Source organism: Cucurbitaria berberidis (genome assembly GCF_010015615.1).
Source record: "Cucurbitaria berberidis CBS 394.84 unplaced genomic scaffold K460scaffold_2, whole genome shotgun sequence".
Taxonomy (NCBI): domain Eukaryota; kingdom Fungi; phylum Ascomycota; class Dothideomycetes; order Pleosporales; family Cucurbitariaceae; genus Cucurbitaria; species Cucurbitaria berberidis.
This window is the reverse complement of record NW_024468936.1, coordinates 4,564,483-4,577,795: the sequence shown is the minus strand read 5'-3', so window position 1 is coordinate 4,577,795 and position 13,313 is coordinate 4,564,483. Positions and strand designations below refer to the sequence as shown.

At 51.3% G+C, this 13,313-nt stretch overlaps 6 protein-coding genes across 6 annotated transcripts; 3 read left to right on the top strand and 3 right to left on the bottom strand.

The window, feature by feature from the left end:
• The first annotated feature begins 225 nt into the window (after positions 1-225).
• Positions 226-1,802, top strand: K460DRAFT_78429 (EPT/RTPC-like protein). The gene is made up of 3 exons (XM_040938680.1): positions 226-327; positions 381-976; positions 1,101-1,802. Exons 2-3 carry the CDS (start codon positions 424-426, stop codon positions 1,772-1,774), a joined length of 1,227 nt encoding a protein of 408 aa, XP_040791181.1. The 5' UTR covers positions 226-327; positions 381-423; the 3' UTR covers positions 1,775-1,802.
• Positions 1,803-1,829: 27 nt separating this feature from the next.
• Positions 1,830-3,432, bottom strand: K460DRAFT_403900 (allantoin permease; the record flags this gene model as incomplete). The annotated part of the gene is made up of 2 exons (XM_040936673.1): positions 1,830-3,161; positions 3,241-3,432. 2 exons carry the CDS (start codon positions 3,430-3,432, stop codon positions 1,830-1,832), a joined length of 1,524 nt encoding a protein of 507 aa, XP_040791180.1.
• Positions 3,433-4,069: 637 nt separating this feature from the next.
• Positions 4,070-5,073, bottom strand: K460DRAFT_375449 (serine/threonine kinase receptor associated protein-like protein; the record flags this gene model as incomplete). The annotated part of the gene is made up of 2 exons (XM_040934774.1): positions 4,070-4,769; positions 4,817-5,073. The coding sequence occupies 2 exons, from the start codon at positions 5,071-5,073 to the stop codon at positions 4,070-4,072; spliced, it is 957 nt and encodes a 318-aa protein (XP_040791179.1).
• A 900-nt stretch (positions 5,074-5,973) lies between these two features.
• Positions 5,974-6,705, bottom strand: K460DRAFT_403898 (acyl-CoA N-acyltransferase; the record flags this gene model as incomplete). The annotated part of the gene is made up of 2 exons (XM_040936672.1): positions 5,974-6,012; positions 6,070-6,705. 2 exons carry the CDS (start codon positions 6,703-6,705, stop codon positions 5,974-5,976), a joined length of 675 nt encoding a protein of 224 aa, XP_040791178.1.
• A 797-nt stretch (positions 6,706-7,502) lies between these two features.
• On the top strand, positions 7,503-9,540 carry K460DRAFT_281376 (WD40 repeat-like protein; the record flags this gene model as incomplete). The annotated part of the gene is made up of 2 exons (XM_040928487.1): positions 7,503-8,453; positions 8,503-9,540. The coding sequence occupies 2 exons, from the start codon at positions 7,503-7,505 to the stop codon at positions 9,538-9,540; spliced, it is 1,989 nt and encodes a 662-aa protein (XP_040791177.1).
• A 1,818-nt stretch (positions 9,541-11,358) lies between these two features.
• Positions 11,359-12,763, top strand: K460DRAFT_364609 (uncharacterized protein). The gene has a single exon (XM_040933034.1). It carries the CDS (start codon positions 11,440-11,442, stop codon positions 12,541-12,543), a length of 1,104 nt encoding a protein of 367 aa, XP_040791176.1. The 5' UTR covers positions 11,359-11,439; the 3' UTR covers positions 12,544-12,763.
• Positions 12,764-13,313: the final 550 nt, after the last annotated feature.

Genomic DNA, 13,313 nt, shown 5'->3' with positions numbered 1-13,313 from the left:
TTAGCTCAAACTATCTGAGACACGACCTCTTGCCAGGCTTATCACAAAGCGCAGGCATGTCTCGATACATGTTAGATTAGGCACATGTTTGAGCACAGCCACAGCTGTGACTGGGAGTGAACAGCGGGCCCGTTTTCGACTCATCATCAATCAAACATATAGCTTCTATATTTGCGCATAATACTTGTACCATTTCACTTCTTGCTGCATCCATTGTCGCCCTTGTTGTATATTGACATACGTACATTGATGAGGCTGAAGCCAGACCTGCCTTTCCTGTTGTACTGTCTTGGCAGAGTGTTATAAATCAGTAAGACATAGACCTTTGTACGTAGTGCTAGGAGTTCAATTTCTACTAGACTAAACGATCAACTGTTTAGTACAAAATCACTCAACCTAGCTGTCCACCGCCCAAGGGACACCATGGCACCGAAGTCTCCCGAAACACCACCTATACATCTCGAAGGTACAACCCTCGAAGGCGGCGGCCAACTCCTCCGTCTAGCCCTTGGTCTTGCTAGCCTCACCAAGAAACCCATCCACTTGACCAACATCCGTGGCAAGCGCTTCGGAGGTGGTGGGCTCAAATCCCAACACCTCACTTGCGTGCAATGGCTAGGCAACGCTTGTAATGCCCGAATCAGCGGCGTTGGACTCAAGAGTAAGGAGGTCACTTTTGTTCCTGGAGGGGAAGGGACAAGCATTACGAATCAGCTAGAAGTGGGAGATGTACGAATCAACCAGAATACGCCAGGGAGCATCAACTTGATATTACAAGCGATACTGCCGTATCTACTCTTCTCTGGGGCAAAAGAGAAGATTAGAGTGAGGATTACGGGAGGATCAAACGTCTCCAATTCTCCATCATACGAGTACATTGTTCAAGTTTTGATACCTATGCTGGAGCTCATTGGGATGCCGCCTATTGAAGCGCAGCTACACTCACGTGGCTGGTCTCAAGGCACCACAAGTCTCGGTGCGTAAATTGATAGTGCATGCGGTGGCATGTAGTGTTCTCTGTCATCGCCTATCATTTCCTCTCAAATTCCCTTCTTTTGCGTATTACAAACAGTACTCTACTAATTGCCGACTGCCCGCAGGTAGCATCACATACATCGTTACACCATTAACAACAAGACTCCCGGCCTTCCAGCTAGCAGAGCGAGGAAGTATTCGGCATGTCAAAGCGACTATACTAGCCCCCAAGGACACGGAGCAGCACTTCCGCGATGAGTTAGACGTCATGTTTGAGCGCCGGGAATCACGCATTTTCGGTGCTAGCATCAAAGATGCACAAATAGAGATCATATTCGAGGACTCACACCACGACAAGCGATACTATCTCCTCCTCGTAGCCACCACCACAACAGGCGTAAAGCTCGGCCGGGACTGGCTATACGATCAAGGCGTACGGCCCGGTAAGCTAGAGAAGATTATCCCCGCTATGGTCAAGAAAGTATCTGATGATCTCCTCGCTGAGATCGAACATGGTGGCTGCGTGGATGAGTATCTGAGGGATCAAATGGTCGTGTTCCAGGCACTATCTGCGGGCAAGAGCCAGGTTTATGGCGGGAAGAGGAACGATGTACTCCTTGAACAAAGCCTGCATGCTAAGACAGCGCAGTGGGTGGCACAGCGAATTGTTGGCGTGGACTTCGATGAGCAGGGGGGATGTGAAGGGATTGGATTCTATCCTGGCGGGGTTGAGGAGGAAGGGCAAAAAGATAAAGATCTGGCTAAGAGCATGGTGAAGCTTGAGCTTACTGAGTCGTGAAGAACTTTGCCTAGTATTAAGCGGCTCTACGCCCGCTTTGACTCATCTTAGCTTCTCACAACGCATATCTGAAGTGCTTAGCCTGTCCATCCGTCAAGTCACTAAAGCCATCCTGTACCGCCTGCTCGTCTTCACCTTGTCCGTACTTCCTATCTCTACGCTTGTTTTCCCATGACATGTACAGCATCAAAGCTAGTGCAACCACCACCATCCCACAATAACACACAATCAGTCCCGTCAGCGCAGAGAAGTATCTCGGAGCTTCCCTCGCAAAGAAGATGTTAGCTCCCGCAATATTACCCGCCGCATAGAACAAGAACCACAACCCATTAGCAGTGCTGCGTTTCGTATGGCCCGCGATGTTGGTCGTGAGCAGGTTCCAGGACAGGATAACCGGGGCGCCTACAATATATTGCAGCCAAGTGCATCCGACGAGAGTCCAGCGGTGGGATAAGGGAGTCAGGCGAATACCGAGAAGGCCGGCCAAAGGCGGTAAGCAGATGAAGGCCAGAATGAGACAGCGAGTGTTCTTGAAGTATCCGGCTGCGAGACCACATATGGGTACAACAAAGAATTCTATCGCGCCGGTAGGAAGTTGCAGCAGCGTAGTACTGATGCCAGAGAAACCGAAGCCTTTGATCAAAGCGGAGGCGAAATTCGATACTCCGCCGTTCACGACACCGCATCCCAAGCCTATGATGAAAAGACAATGTACTTTGAAATCGAGAAGTGCTTCGATAGCCTGCGACTTGTGGAATTGCTTCGTCTTGACGCCGATCATGTTACTCGCAATCCTATCAATTGCCACAATTCGCTGTTTGTGCGTTAAAAATTTAGCAGAAGAGGGAGAGTCTGGCATAACCCATAGGAAAATCCATCCCCAGACGAAGTTCAAAAGCCCGATGACGAGAAAAATAAGCTGCCATGTCTTGATGTGGGGGCTGTGTGCGTGACCCAGTCCGTAGCCGAGTAGTGCGCCGACCATGGTCGCCATGCCGTTAAAGGCAAGAAAAACGCACATGCGAAGCGGTTGCTCGGATCGCGTGTAGAACATGGATACAATATTCATGATAGCTGGCGAAATTGAGGCTTCGAACATGCCCAACAAGAAGCGTAGAGCCAAAATACCTGCGTAATTTTTCGCAGCGACATGACAACCCAAGAGAATCGACCAGAGCAGAATCATCGAGCCTGTGTACTTTGAGACCGGTAGACGTTGGATAAGATAGTTGGCCGGAAGTGCCCAGAAGAGGTACCCAAAATTAAAAATCGCGGCTACCCATCCGTACCGCGCCCCTTGAAGACCGAGATCGGGGGTGAGGGTGTAGGCGTTGGCGTAATTGAGGGAGAGCTTATCGAGAAACTGGATAGTGTATGTTATGCATATCTAGGTAGTGCTGGTCAATACCGTCCTTAGATGCTTGGTGTACCGTCGTCAGATACTGGCTAAAGAGAAATTTACTAACCATAGGCATTATGACCCAGTCAATTTTGCGGAGAACGACCTTCCGCTCAGCATCCAGCTCTTCTCTTGAGTATTGCCTCACTTCATGATACAAGTCTGCGCCGATATCGCGCATCTCCTTCTCGGCGGCTAGTTGCCCTTCATCGATGCTGGGCTCACGGAGCGATGAGATGTCTTTTTGTTTTTCTGCCATCTTGAAGTCTAAAGATAAGATTCGGTGCTGGTGAGCTTCGGGGTTAGAGGTGAAGCACGCTGAGGGGTAGGTAGTCGGAGCGTGGAAGTTGTCGACGTCCCAACCTGAACACCAATGGCGGGGCATGCGTTGACTTTATGTATACTTCCTTACGAACGACTCCCACTCTTGGCATGTACTTCAACAGCGGCAGAACTCCGTATCATCGTATAGTCTGGGGATGTCCTTATCGTAGGAACGAGGATGCATATCACTTCCCGATTTCGTCGTAGTGACATATGAATCTCTGCGTAGTTGATGTTGATCCTTCGGGAGGACGAATCGGGCAATCCTCGGGTGTGCATACCGCGGCGGGGATAGCTGACTGCTGCCGCAGGCTCGGGTCGAGGTGAACTAGGGACTGGCAAAGTTAGTGTGATGGTGAATAAAAATGCAATGATCAGCTCGGCAGGCTTAAGTACAGTTATTGTGCTAAGTAGAATGTAAGTTCTTCTACAGGGGAGTGAGGTAGAGTCTGGGTATCATTGAAGTAATTCGCTGATATGATATGCCGAAGCAACATGCCTAAGCCAAATGCCCGCGGATGCTAGGCGTAATACACCTTATCATTTGGTTCACCGGTGCCACTAAAGCAGTTCTATTTCCACAATCCGTATGGCCCTGTTGTAAACTTCCAGAGCTTGACCGTTCCGTCTTCACTGCCAGTCGCATATAGTTTTCCATCGGGAGAAAAACTTGCTGACCAGATGGGGCCGTGATGTCCCTTATTTGTCTCCAGCTCTTTCTCCTCATCAAAGTCCCATACCCTGACCCAGGTGTCGTTCTGGGAGCTACCACCAGTAACGAATCGCCGCTGCCCGCTATGTAGCGCTACACTAGCGATCTCGTACGGCGTTTTGATGCTCTTGATGAGCGAGCCAGGCGAAAGGCTATCAAAGAAGTAGACGCTGTTCCCAGCGGCCACACTCAGCGCGCCGTCCGAGGAAGTGTTATCCAACTCGCACGTGCCTACTACGCCTTCAACTGCGTGTTCGCCAATTGTGGCCTCTTGCCGGAGGTCCCACCACCGCACCTTCTTATCCTCTGCGGCTGTAATTACGACGTTCGGGTCCGATGTCCACACAATTGACTTGATGGTTCCGCCATGAACACCAGCGCCAATCTCAAAGCTCGTTGCTGAATCGCTCCGAGAGAGGTCGTATATGCGCAGTTTCTTCTCCATGCCACCTGTCGCTAGGATCTGAGGGTGGGGTTGATTGGGGAATGCGACCGCACGGACAATATGGTTGTGGGAAAGTGTATGCAGGGCTTCGCCAGTATGGGTATCCCATACTTTCCTACACACTGTTAGCTATGCTCCGTTTTTTAATCAGGGTGACCATACGCAGAGAAATCCGCCGACGCTGTTGCTGCTAGAGAAGCATCCGAAGAGAGCCTCGCTTGCCAGACAGCGCCCTTGTGACCCAAGAAAGTACCAATCCAGTCGCCCGTGATGCCGTCGCGAAGCATAGGGTTGCCATCCTTGCACGCTGATATAATATAATACTGGTCTTCGTCTACAATAGATGAGAGGTGGATATGTGGGACAGGTCGCGAGTGCCCATGGCAGGTAAGCGGCACCACTTTAGTCGTTTCGGGCATTGTGGTGTAGTGTAGAATACGAGGCTATTTGGGTTTCGTAGAATAAAATAGGCGGGATAATCGGTCGCGAGGGCTACACAAGCCCTGCAGTCAGGAATTCGAGAGCGATGAGGCTCAAATATATGAGGGCGTGTGATCTAGTCTCGAGTATCGCTGTATGAAGCAGGCCAGGCACAGGTGTGACTGACTCGGTGCCTGGTCTGGCAAGTAGGAAGAACACAAAAGAGAGCGGACAATGCAGTAAGGTCGTCAATGGGTCGTAACGTCGTGAAAGTTGTTTGATGGGAAGATCGCAAGTTCATGTTCGCCCCGCGAGGGGAAAGTTGAAACGACCGTTACTCAGGGTTAGCGGCGGCAAATTCCGAGAATTCCACCACAGCCCAGTCACCATCAACCAACGCAACCAACTGAAACTACGATGCAAGAATATATAAAATCATTCGGTTTGAATTTCAAAAAGTAGTAAACCTCGCCGAGTTACTTAAATTCTCCAATCGCCTTAGAGTCGTTTACAGCAGTTTTCGAGCGTTGCGTAGATTTGAGGCTACCATTGTGTAGTACGCGCCTTTGGTACACTACAATATTGACCAATAAGTATATGTCCATTATATTTTATCACATACAAGTAGTTTTTATGTCTCTTACTTCCTCTAGGTTGCTCTTTCGTGATTACTCACTCGTGTCCCTAAGAATTTGCTAGCATTGACAGGCGCGCGTTACTCCACGACAAAGATGGACATGTGACGCAGCCACAGATATAGGATACGTAGCATCAAGAGAAGGTCTTCGTTAGCATGTGGTCAAGGATCACTATATCGAAAGGCGAGAGCTGAATCATTGAGGGATGTCATTATTTGACTATAGTCATTCATTGACATACTAAGCAAGATGCTTCAGACCTTACGGAGACCGCTCTCTTTTTGCAGGTCGTAGCATAAGCTGCGATTATATTAGTACTTCTTGCAAGATGAACTTCTATTTCGAAGGTAGACTTACGACGAATGACATATTCTCCTTTCCTCCCCATTTCGTCAGTTCCAACTCTACTTCCTTCACAGGCTCGAATCCATGTTTTCCATACATTGGCGCTCCCATCAGACTGGCTTCAAGGTACGCCTCCACTCCAGCTTCGTCTGCTCTGTCGCATCCCCATCGCACCAGCATGCTTCCAGCCCCTCGTCTCTCATGTTGCGGCAATGTGACTAAAGTGTCGAGAACATAGTATGGCCTCGTACCAAGGATCTCGCGTTTATTTGAGTTGAAGAGGTCGTATAGGCCGTTTAGCATCTCTGGGTGAGTCTCATCGTACGGTTCTGGGGACGCAAACTCGGCGTCCACCTCGGCCCATGTTCTTTCCGTCGCACCTTTTGCTTTTGGCCTAATGTGCCGCCAACGAGCTCCAGCGATCATTTCGCCAGTTGATATGTCCACGCACTTGAGGTAGAGAATGCCTTTGTTGACGACTCCATCGCGTATCTCTTCGGTCACTCTGTCAAGTGTCTTCTGTGAAGGCTCACCGCGAGAATAGAGGATGTTATTGACTGTAGACCGGAAGACCTCGTGTCGGATGCGCATGTATTGTTCCGCTTCGTCAGGCTTGAGGAAGGACACTTGAAGGTTTGGGTTCGGCATTTTGGAAGGCGATGTGGGTTGAGTGAGGCGGAGTTTGTTGCAGTAGAAATAAATGGTAGAATGGCAGAGTGCTAAGTCGACGATAGAAAAAGGACAGCGCAGGAGACGGCCAGCTCAACGTCAAACGCAGGGCTTCTTGAGTGTTTGTGTAGTAGTGGTCTTCGTTGGCCTTTGTTGATGTCTATGGTTCGTTCTTCCCAAGGAGAGCTTGGAGAAGGGACACTGACCTTTGCTGTGTGTGAACTGCTTTATGTATGAATCACTCGGAATGCGTATCGGAATCGGAATACTAGCCAGTTGTAATCCGACGAAGACAACCCAGAAGAATCCCAAGACGCGATGACTACTCTTTTAAAGGAGTACGAGTCATGGCAAGGGCAGGATGACAGTGTGGAGAAAGATGGACTGGCCTCGTGAGCCTGGGGAATGCCAGAGGCGCGGCTTGCTGCGGTTGAAGGCTGTCACACCCGCGGGTTGGGGTCGGGACAGATACCAAGGGTTTCCGTCAGATATCACATGTAACGCGAAGTCCACACAAATCTAGGTCATCTTGCTCAGGATTTTAGCCTTGTCCCCACCCATAGTGTGGTCGTGGCAGAGAAAGGGTCCCTCAAGATGTTGAGTCACATTGAGTTTCCTATCGTGGTAGGTCGTGAAAAGCGTTGATTGCGGACTATCGCTTGCCCTTGCCCTGCCGTGGGTGGAAAGCTTAGCTCTAATCCCTGCAACAATTTTCGCCGAAGACCTCATTTTTTGCGACTGCACCGCCCAAGCTCCCACACCCACGTTTTTCTACAATGGCACCCGTAGCGACACTTCCACACAAGTCGGGTGGTCACAAGCGGTACCTATCCGCCAAAAAGAGCGACCCTGCGAGGTTTCAGTCCGAATTAGAGTCTGAAGGAAGTGATGCGGACGCAGGCGCACTGCAGCTGGCGAAGGGACCACAAGAGCCAGCCTGGGAGGGCTTCGATGATCAGGATGAAGGCAAGGCGAGCGAGAAGGGGGTTGGATCAAGTGACTCGGAGAGCATAGATGTTGAGCTGGAATCGACGAAGAAAGAAAAGCCTATCCTACCCAAAGATGCCGAGGAAGAAGAGCTTGAGCGCATAATATTCGGCGACTCAGTCGGCTTCAAGCAGGGCCTAGAGGACTTTTCTCTCGACCGCACGGTTGGCGCATACGGTGATATCACGGACGAGTCAGAAGCAGAAGAGGCAGACCTCGACAATGTCGCAGATCAGGACCTGTTCTTTTTCGATGCAGGCCCTGTGCCTGCACCAGCGGGCTCGATGGCTGTCGCGAAAACGGCCGAGTCAGACGACGAGGATGATAAACCGGCATGGGAAGACAGCGACGACGAGCGGCTGGTGGTGAGTCTGGCGTCGGTGCCACAGCTGAGAAAACTTCGAGAAACAGCGGAAGATGACATGGTCAACGGCAATGAGTACGCACGCAGACTCAGGAAACAGTACGAGAGGTTATATCCTCCACCCGAATGGGCGGTACATGCCACCGGCAGGATGCACAAGAAACGGCGACGAACGATGAACGACGATGAAAGTGGCGACGAGTCCGCGAGCGACATGGACTTGGATGAGGAGGACCTGTCTACGCAACCTCTGGCAAAACTACTAATGGACGCTGATATACTTTCGCGGACCACGAGAAGCTCAGTGAAGAGGCGCAAGTTGCAGGCAGGCACAGTGGACATTCAGCGATTGAAGGACGTTTCGAAAGCAGGACCAGTAAGCTTCCCTTGATTGAACCCAGATCGTTTGCTAATACGTACGACAGTCTGCAATAACTTCATTGTCCTTCCATCCGACCTACCCACTCCTTCTATCCTCTGGACCCAGTTCGACACTATACCTCCACCATGTCAACCCCAACCCGCCAAATCCGAACCCTCTTCTCACATCTCTACACATCAAGCGCACGCCTCTCACCACAACCGCCTTTCACCCATCGGCATCAGATGCACGCATCTTCCTCAGCGCACGTCGCCGCTACTTTCACGTCTGGAACATCGCTACGGGCAAGGTGGAGAAGGTGTCGCGTATTTACGGTCATCAGCATGAACAGCGGACTATGGAGTTCTTTTCGCTATCGCCAGACGGCAAGTACATGGCATTGCGGGGCTCGTCAAGGAAAGGAGGCGGTGTGATCAACATACTGGATGCGCGAACGCTTCAATGGGCAACACAGGTGCGCGTGGAGTCAAGAGGTGGTGTCGCTGACTTTGCATGGTGGGGTGATGGAAGTGGCCTCAGCATCGCTGGCAAAAATGGCGAAGTAACAGAGTGGAGTTTCGAAGATGGCGTTGTGGGACGATGGACGGATGAAGGCGCTGTAGGCACCACAGTGATCGCTCTCGGCGGTAGTAGTGGAAGAGATGGGTGGTTAGGCGGTGACCGGTGGATAGCCATTGGAAGTTCAAGCGGCGTAGTCAATATCTACGACCGAAGAGCATGGAGCCAAAACAATGCCTCCGTCGCTGGTGCACAAACTAATCCGGATAACGGCATCCCCAAGGCACCAAAACCAGTGCGCGCTCTGCAGAACCTCACAACACCGATATCACATCTGCACTTCTCAACAGATGGACAAATTCTAGCGATGGCGAGCCGCTGGAAGAACAACGCAATGAGATTGGTTCACCTACCCTCTGCTACGGTGTTCAAGAACTGGCCTACTGAAAAGACGCCGCTCGGGAGAATCACCGCAGTTGCGTGGGGAAGGCCAAGCGAAGAGGAGGAGCGAGAAGGCAGCCTGGCGCAGTTGGCCGTTGCTAATGAGGCTGGACATGTAAGAATGTGGGAAGTGAAAGCCTGATTAGAGCTATCGACCACCAAAAACAAGTAACTTCATGGAGAGGAGGCTTTAAAGGGGCTTGTGTCCTGTGTCAGTACCTCCTTCAATACCATTACGGCTGCTATGCACACCACATAAGCGTGTGCCTCAACGTTTCCTGATATCCACGCTGCTTCGCTCCTCGGCGTTGCCTCATGGCTTCCTCAATTTCAACAGTTGTTTGCTTTCATCTATCAATTGCAGTTTTAGCAAGCGCTAGGTTTGAGCTTTCCACAGTATGGACCGCTGCAGCATCCCGAAGCAGGGGCTGTCAACAGCCACACGCACCTCACTTCCTACAAACATTTCATTTTTGCGAAAGTACCGTGTCACACCTTCTCTTCATGTTTGTAAATTTCGAATGTAGCGATGGAAGGCCCATTCTTGCCGCCTAACGGGGTACTAAATCTTTCTCACGCATCACTCTGATTCTGTTTTTACCACTACAGCACTCTTGGACAACAAACACAGTCTCTGCGTAACAGAATACCGCGAACATCTTCGACGCTGTATCATAACGTTCACATCTTCTCTTTTTCCAACATGGCCAAGAACAAGAACAGAAATAGGAACAAAAAGCGGAGCGACAAGAAAACCGCAAGCAATGAGACAGCTAATGACAAACAACCGGCTTCTCAGGCAACTATAGCCCTCGGTGTGTCATCCAACTCTGCTACTGGCACGGCTACTCCAACCATTCAATCCTACGGTGGAAGCTCGAGACTCCGGACACTATTTACCTCTATACTACCTAAAGCAGCAAGTCCATCCAGTCCGACGAGTAGACGAGATTCCGTCATCTCTAGCACTTGGGGAGGCTCCAAGCGCGATCCTAAATCGAAACCGAGCCCGGAAAAGGTTCGTTGGCAGCAGTGGAGAATAAGATCTCGTAGTTGGTTACCGTGTCGTGCCTTTCGATGGGCCTACGACTTTGTCACCGGGTTCGCTCGAGCTTACTGGGGTCCTCACCAGGCTGATCTGTTTTTAACCTTTTGCCTAGCCACAGGATGTGTGTTCGCCGGCTACATTGCTTTGGAGATGTTGCTCGAAATATTCAAGTTCGTTGCTGCTCAAGGTACAGACGCCAACTGCAGCATTGTCTACGTTACCGTACCCGGACCCATCATCACAGTCTCGCTCATCGGCGCCACACCCTCGAATCCGGCACGAGGCACATACTACTTCTCTATCGTCAATGGGACGACGGAATGGCTGAACAGCATTGTTCCGCCCAGCCGTTTCAGCACATTGATCACCAAAACATCAGTGGTTACGCCAATCATTTCATCCTTGCCGACATCAGACCTGCTACCATCTCCTCCGCCATATGTAGTCCTACCGCCATATAGACTACCAGCACCTCCGTCCTCGAGCTCGCCCCTTCTAGCCAATCAGCCGCAGAGCACCTTGCCGTCTCCCGTCATATCGATCAACACGGCCACGATCAGTACCGGTCTTTCGACGGCGGTCATGAACCCACCGCACGCACCTCCGACGATATTGTCGAATCCTGCTATGCCGGTGACGCCGAGCGTCCTCACAACGATCACAACAAGCAGAGCACCTAGCGGACTTCCTCTGACAACGACCTCAGGAGCCACAGCAATATCGACTATGGTGTCCTCATTGTCAACTCCTAGTGCTGGTCCATCTCCTATCCCGATGTCAACATCTGTTACGGATCCGGTCTTATCCATAACATTGGGTACGGTGCTCTTGCCGACTTCTACCTTGCTTGTGGGCTCACCACTTGTGGCGTCTTCTCTCATATCGCCCTCTACAAGGCTTACTGGCTCGCTGGCGACCCCCAAAACGTCTTTCGGTCTATCCACTCTTCCATCTCGAAGTTTGACTGCGACGCTTGTTGGGCCTTTCATTCCTATGCCTTCGAACCCACTGCTCTCCATCTCGTCTACGTCGTTCCTACCTATCTCGCAGCCTTCTTCAGCTTCGAGTATCGTAAGCTCGATGTCTGGGTTCATGAGTATTCAGACAGAAACGACTGCATTTAGACGGAGCTCCTCGTCCATGTTGGTCCAAGACCCAGGCTTCACTACAAGAGTCATAGCATATGGGGAGACTGCAGTCAGCTTCATCTTTCCATCACCGGATATCACAACAACGGTGTCATACTGGACCGGAGTGTATCCCACTGTAACAGGGCCTTTGCCATTGGATCTTCAGACTATACCTCTGACTACAAGGACGATCCGACAGACACCGCTTTCAGCACTGCCTTCGTTCGAAGTTTTCTCATCGCGACCGAGCCAGTTCAAGACGGCGGGGACGGTAAGCCCACTGGCGAAGCGGACTGAGGTCGCAGTTAGCGCGACAGTGCAAGCAGCCGTGTCAGAGCCTACGCTGTGCGGGGAGTATGGCAACTTCACGCTCACATTCGATGACACGGTAGTTGGCAACAACGACAATCCTCTATTAGTCGCGAATGGCATGAACAACCCGTATCACCATCTTTTCTACGCAAATGGCTTCACGTACGTACCCGACAAGTGGGAGCCATACCCTGCGCTATCTCAACCGAATGTGGCTATATTTTTGCCACTGGCAGGGCGCCTCCTACCCAACTCGCCATTTGCGGGGACTCTGCTCCCAGGTGAGCTTGGGGCTGGCCCACGCGCGTCAGTCAATGCATACTGGTTCAACGCGTACTCGGCCTACTTTGGCTGCGCGCTAAGTGGGATCACGCCCTGCACCCTTCGCATCTCAGGCTATCGCTACGACGCGGTGCTCAAAGCAGAAGTAGTGGTGGTGGAGCAGAACGTGACAATAGCGGCATGCTGGGGCTACATCAAGTGCCGTCTAACGCAGGTCTTCTTCAACGACCAATTCAGAGCGCTCTCTGGGATACAGTTCAACGCCTACACGTCCGGCCTGGGAATACCGCAGGTGTATATGATGGACGACTTGCAGATGGAGTGGTATAACAACACTTGCTCAGCGGGCATTCTGAGGATTGGCCATCGCTAGTCGATGGATCAAGCTGGAGGAGACGGTTGATGTCGGTTGATGTCAGAGCATGTCGGAGGATATGGAGAAGTGTTGAAGAATATTGAATTAGCATAGCATCTCTTGGTACATGGCATGTTTAGACAGAATGGGAACGACTACTGCTCAAAGTAGTTGTCAGCATCCCTGCAGATGACCTTTCGGTTCGACTCAGATGACTTTGTGATGGCTGTCTCGGAAGCGTGGAATAAAGTGCAGTGGGGTCGATTGGCTGAGGCTCCATGTCCATGACACGCAGTACTTGAATATATGTTTCAGGTGGACGGACCATGTGGCTAGCTATGGGAGTCGAGACTACGCGTCGGTGAAGGAGCCCGAAGAGGGCGGGTATGGGACGGACGACGCGTTACCGCGGCCTCCAAGTCCAGGTCCATCATCGTTTCTGCTCCCCAAGGGTCCTGGGGTAATGGCGTCACGCGGGCCAAGGCGATTGATTCCTTCATCACGCGGGAGCCGCTGAGGCCGGGGTTCGCGAAAGGTGGCTGCAGCAGGAGAGGCGGCGTATCAATCAAGCTTTACTTACTTCACTATCTCCTCCCAGCCCTCTGTGCTTGCATTCTCCAATTCCTTCTCGTGCACCTCCTACTCGCTCGTCTCTGGACTGTTGTGCTAGAAACACTCGTTCGCAGTCATCCTCGAGTCGCCCGCTGTAAGCGACCTGTCGCATTTCGCCCTTTACCGAGTCCAGTCTAGCAAGTTTGCTACTCTTGCTATAGGCGGCGGGTGATATC

Coding starts and splice junctions, on each gene's coding strand:
- K460DRAFT_364609 (XM_040933034.1), top strand. CDS start 11,440: ATGCCTTCGAACCCACTGCTCTCCATCTCGTCTACGTCGTTCCTACCT.
- K460DRAFT_78429 (XM_040938680.1), top strand. CDS start 424: ATGGCACCGAAGTCTCCCGAAACACCACCTATACATCTCGAAGGTACA. Junction 977..1,100: donor TCAAGGCACCACAAGTCTCG/GTGCGTAAATTG, acceptor GACTGCCCGCAG/GTAGCATCACATACATCGTT.